The following is a 5,324-nucleotide window of genomic DNA, read 5'->3' as shown; positions in this document are numbered from 1 at the left end:
TTAAGCCCACCGAACCACCAGAAATTGGACAGATGCAGCATCTCCCGCTCTTGTGTCCAAGGGCTCCCCTGCGTACCTACTCATTGTCACAGTCTTCTCCGCAGTTTTACCCATCATGTCACGTGCTCTTGGCATGTCGGCAGTGGCCTCCCTCTTCAATTGGTCGTGGTCGTGGACAAAAATCTGCCGGAACCGCTGGCCTTGACGCTCATTTAAACAGCTTCAGACTTCGTAGGCGATGATACTCCCACAGAGCCTGGTTGTACTGCTGTCTGATAAAGATCACGAAGGGTTACTTGTATGCCGAATTCAGACTGCCGTATGCCGTCGCAAACAGTTGTCCACTGCCAGCAGTAGCTGAATTGCTGTGCTTTAAGACTTCTCCAAGGGGGAATAGGCGGCCTAGCTTTCTGCAATTGGTTACCGACAGGGGTGGCTGCTGCTGAGGTATATGGGACAAGGTACTTATGGTCCTCGTGACGTTCTGCTTGAGGAGAGCCGTCTGCGGAACTCTCACAAGCCTCCATAGTACTCGCACAGGCTGGCTGAGTCAGTTGTAACTCCACTGAGGTTGATTTAGAAGGCCTTGGCGGAGTGCATACTGCTCTTAGATGCTCAGACGCCATCGCTGAATCGCAAACTGCGCAGGCAAGCGACGGCAACGAGGCGCGATGCTCAGACGCCATCGCTGAATCGGAAACTGAGCAGGCAAGAGACGGCAACGAGGTGCACTGGCGCAGCAGCGAAATGAAGATACACGACATCATTACCAGCTTACCCGGCTCAAGCATCACAACATGGCGCGTCGATAGATGCACCTCGTCCGGCAGGAAAACCATGAGCGGCGCACTGGGGAATAGCGATATGCCCTGTGTGCAGCGCAGACCGTTACAGATCGAGTTACAGAATTCTCGTTCCTGAATGTTTCTGGACAATCTATTGGCATGTCTCACTGTCCAGATCACATATACTTAGCAGCAGCATTCCATCATAAAAGTTCAACTCAAAACTGTCATGAACTGCTGAGGGCTTACAAACCTCGTCAACAAGGATGTGGTTCCGGATGATCAAACCAGCACATGGCCCCGTGACCTCAACGCCGCAGACAACATTGCCGTTCATAACAATATGCCTTTGTTTAGACCATCTAAGTTGTCTGTCCCTTGCGCAGCGAAGACACTTGGCTCTGGGGGCTTCGTTCTCAGATAGACAACTGTCTACATAATTCTCTGTGGAGACGCCATCTCTACCAAGTCTTACATTGCCCCCCGCGTCTTCTGTCCTTAAACCGCATGCGGAAATTCCATCTGGATCCTTGTAGGAGCATCCCGCGAGCGACGCAAGCTCGAAACTCTCCAATACACAAAAGCGGCTACTCAACGACACATCTTCCAGACGAATGGAGGCGCCGCTCATCGTGCGTCCACTCTCCGCAATGCGCCTTTGCTGTGGGTCATAGGGTTTCTCCCCCTCCACAATCTTCAAGTACTGGCTGCTCGGCACAAGAGGAGGACAGGATGCGGGTGCTGCCAAAGTCTGCCAGCGCCTCGGCACCACCGGGCAACAGGCAGGGCTGCAAAGCTCCCAAAACCCAAGCACACAGATTCACATAAGTACAAACAATTCTGCATGAAATCCACCCAGTGCAACTGACTTTAAGCACCACGCAGTGCCACAACAGCTAATATATTCGTAACTGTGTAGGATTATGCCATGAAGCGTCAAAGAAACGAGGTAAAGAAGCGTCTCACCATGTGTGTGTGCGGACGAACTGAAGGATGCCGGGCAGGCCAAATGCAGAGACAATTGGGCCGCAGTACTGATCATCTATCAAAGCAATGCGATAACGATGAAGATGGGCTTGCAGCACTTCAGCAGTTCCATCCAGTTTAGCTATTCCAGCATACGCCTCCTGGCAGTGATGCTGCACGCCAAGCCCCTCAGCCGAGTTTGTCATAGCATCGCCTCGTTGCTCGCAACCACATTTCGCAGCTCCTCCACAAGTGTGTGGTGGCGTCTTTTCGCAACTAAGCACCTGAGCTATGCGATGCTCGAAGACCTCCTCCTCTAGAGCTTCAAGCGATCGAAAGACCTTCAGACTCTCGGGGCAGCCAAAACATTTCGCAAAGGTCTCAGCGCTTTCCCAGTTGGATTCTTTCATCTGCAATAAACAGCACGACGCACATGCAAAGTGACGATGAACACAGTCGTGAAAGGAATGGCCAGCTAAATTCGGGCAGATAAATGCTTTTTATGTCCCAAGGAGCAGCACACAGCCACACATATATGCCCTGTACCTCCAACAGCGGCAGCTGCGTGCACGTATGCACGAAACTGCCCCCGCAGCCAAGCAATCTCACCACTACAGTGTGGACTTCTGAAATGCCCAGTGACATCACCAGTAGAGAAGGACGCAACAGAGGATCTTCAGAAATGACCAAGGCACAATTCTTCGCATAGGTACAACGGCAAGCTGCTTCAGGGTAGGGGCCTCCAGTCGATTCGCCATTTGGACTATTCCACTCCCGGACCGCCTCGGCACCATCATTCTGGCCTACTATCTCGTAGTGCTGGCTCCCCGCAAGCTGGAAGGCAGCAGGCCGAATGCCGAACTTAAGAGCCCCGCGAACGAAAACAGGCCATGCTGTACACTTTGTGCACTCAGGCAGAGGCCAGTGGCACGCTTTTACAGGAACGGAGAGCCGCCGCCTGAACCCGTGCAGATCCAACGAAGGTAAATGAAACAGATGATAGTCACTTTTCAGAGTTGCGAAGCCGGTGCTACAAGACTTCGAAAATATTGAGATGATCTAGTGTGTGTGCCTGCAAAATGGGTATACACAGTTTTCCTGCTCCAGAAGAAACTGGTCGTAGAGATCATCCCCAGCGGGGGAGTTTGCATGAGAAGCACAGCTCTCGCATACCTCAAGGCTGCCTGAAAGGCATCCAACTTCTCCCCGCCTAGCCGGAGCCACTGCAAAGTCAACTTGCTTGACGGCCAGCAGTCTTGAAGTGTCAATCCACCCTGCATTGCACCGGAACGACGCTGAATAATTCGGCATCTCGAATTTTCCCCAATGCACCATAGAGCCTTGAGTACGGGTTGCACGCACATCATCGATAGGAAGGGACTAATGAACAGTAGAAAGCAAACTTATGAGCCTTCTGGAAATGCGAAAACGGCCGAAGAAGCAAACATAGCATGACTCCATAACAGCCTGTCATACGCATCTAGGCTCACCTCGCTCGTCTGCACCTCTGCAGAGTCCACCAAAGATCCTGAGATCGGCTGCGAAGCCGGGTATCCGTTTGTTTTCGCGTGACGACGAGGCTCTCCAGCTGCACGGGGGGTGCCCTCACTCGGGAGGTGCAACAGCCCCCCGTCTCCCTCCTTCCGTCCCCTTGGCTGGGTTTTAACATCACCGCCCTTCTGAAGAGGCGCCCCACATGGATGAGTTGCAAGCAGGCGCTTCTTTGCAGCAAGGGAAAGCTGCTCAGGCCATTGTCGCTTGCGCCTGGAACGCGGTGCCTGTGTGCAGACGAACAGACACTCATTCGGCATAGCTGAGTAATAGCTGCGCATTTCTGACATGAAATGCGTGGCAAGTGCATGGAGAGACGGAGTGGATAGATGGATCTGGTTACTCAACAGTGCGGCGGACAGAAAAATGCAAGTAGCGAATGATGCAGTCACCTACGAGCAATCTGATGGGCTCTACACCTACAGAATGGCGGTTGAAAATCCTCAGATAGGAATCTTCATGTGGTGTCCTCCTGAGCCGTTTTTGATACTTCATATTGGATAGGCGAGCCCACTTGCAACGGAAAAAGGTGCCCCCGTTGTCTGTCTGCATTCGATATCTCCCCCAGAAGTCATCTCATCCCTTCACTGCTAAAAACGTTATATATTCTGCTTCATGGTGAGCAAGGCAACCCGAGCAGGGGACCATCCAGTTCCTGCAAGGAGTCCTAACGCGGACAAGCACATCGTTTGCTGGGGTTCTCCTCAATCCTCAGTCGCCTCAGCAGGTCAACAATAGTCGGGGTCCTTTGCTCCTGGCGCCCTCCGTAACTTCGCCAAAAGTGCTGAGCCGATATGCTTTGCTCCCCTCTAGCAATGATGCTACCATGGTCACTTGTCGGTGATGAAGCTCCCCTTGGAAGACACTCCCTGGAATGCACTCCTGGACGGCCCTGCAAGCCTCCCGGCTGATGAGTTAGATACGTTAATGACCGTCAATTTAGCCTCCCCAAATGTAAAATGGCAACTTAACTCTTATTTCCTAACATGGGTCGGGCACGGGATACGAAGGCGTGCAGCGTCGTGAATTGGTACAACTGTCTTGTGAGCCGCAACCGCAGTCCCTCACTCTCGTTGATAAAAGTCCACTTCCCTATAAACTTCAAATTGGAGAGAGGGAAGACAGCAACTGCTGTGGTTGGCCGCTCGACGACGGCCTGACTCTAGAGGCTGTGTCAATGTGCCACCAGGGGAGGTTCACCCGCGTGTGTGTAAGGCGACAAAGACGCGATAGGCATAACGACGTCGTTTATTCCATTTATATGGATAATGTATTATCCCAACAGGTTGCGATGGACATCAAACGCCGACCCCCCCTCCGTGGGAGGCACATCGAGAGCACGAAGCTGTCTTCCGTGTGGAACCGTTTCTATTCAGTCCGTCTCTAACAGCACGAAGCTTCGCTCGAAAACATGCAACTAACAAGGCAGAATTTCAGCTACGCAGAATCTTGACAAAGTTGAATACTTCAAAGGGTCGACTTCCGCACAGAGTTTCCTTCAGCTGGTGGAGTGCAGTCTGCAAGCATTCAACATAATGCCTACGACGTTATGTTTTAGAGTGACCACAATGCAGCTCCATCTTCTACAATGATCCCGTTATCCTCTCTTATGCATGCATTGTAAGCCCATGAGGAAGTCCCTAGGTTGCGACGTAAACGACAATTCGCCCCCGGCCCTCCCGGCCCTCTCCCAGCAAATGGTAACTGAACAATGCTATGCGCATAACCACTAACAGTTGGAAGTCACTGAATCTGCAAATTGTCATAGTGTATATCTTACAGGAGGGCCGACGGCAGCTCTCCTGCATCCAAAATCCAGTGTCACCTGCACGCAACGGCAGCATATAAGCTCTCGAGTAGAGAACTGCCGTCGATTGTGACGAAACTCGCTTTTTCGAGACCGCATTAAGCCAAACAGTAGGCACATTGCAGCTGCCCTTCCTTCTTTCTTGAGCCGCTCCTCTAGAAAAATCCCCCCACAGCATCCGCTCGATACATTCGCCTGGAATGGGGTAGGGGGGC

The 5,324-nt window shown here is 52.2% G+C and overlaps 1 protein-coding gene across 1 annotated transcript; it reads right to left on the bottom strand.

Moving 5' to 3' along the window:
* On the bottom strand, positions 1 to 3,583 carry EMWEY_00017120 (hypothetical protein, conserved; the record flags this gene model as incomplete). Its single annotated transcript, XM_013479865.1, has 8 exons — positions 1 to 200; positions 425 to 628; positions 779 to 869; positions 1,261 to 1,573; positions 1,752 to 2,161; positions 2,532 to 2,709; positions 2,925 to 3,025; positions 3,242 to 3,583. The coding sequence occupies 8 exons, from the start codon at positions 3,581 to 3,583 to the stop codon at positions 1 to 3; spliced, it is 1,839 nt and encodes a 612-aa protein (XP_013335319.1).
* Positions 3,584 to 5,324: the final 1,741 nt, after the last annotated feature.

The sequence above is a fragment of the Eimeria maxima genome, genomic scaffold (genome assembly GCF_000499605.1).
Source record: "Eimeria maxima Weybridge genomic scaffold, Emw_scaff142, whole genome shotgun sequence".
Classification (NCBI taxonomy): domain Eukaryota; phylum Apicomplexa; class Conoidasida; order Eucoccidiorida; family Eimeriidae; genus Eimeria; species Eimeria maxima.
Note: the sequence above shows the minus strand (reverse complement) of the source record. Positions and strands in the feature narration are given on the sequence as shown.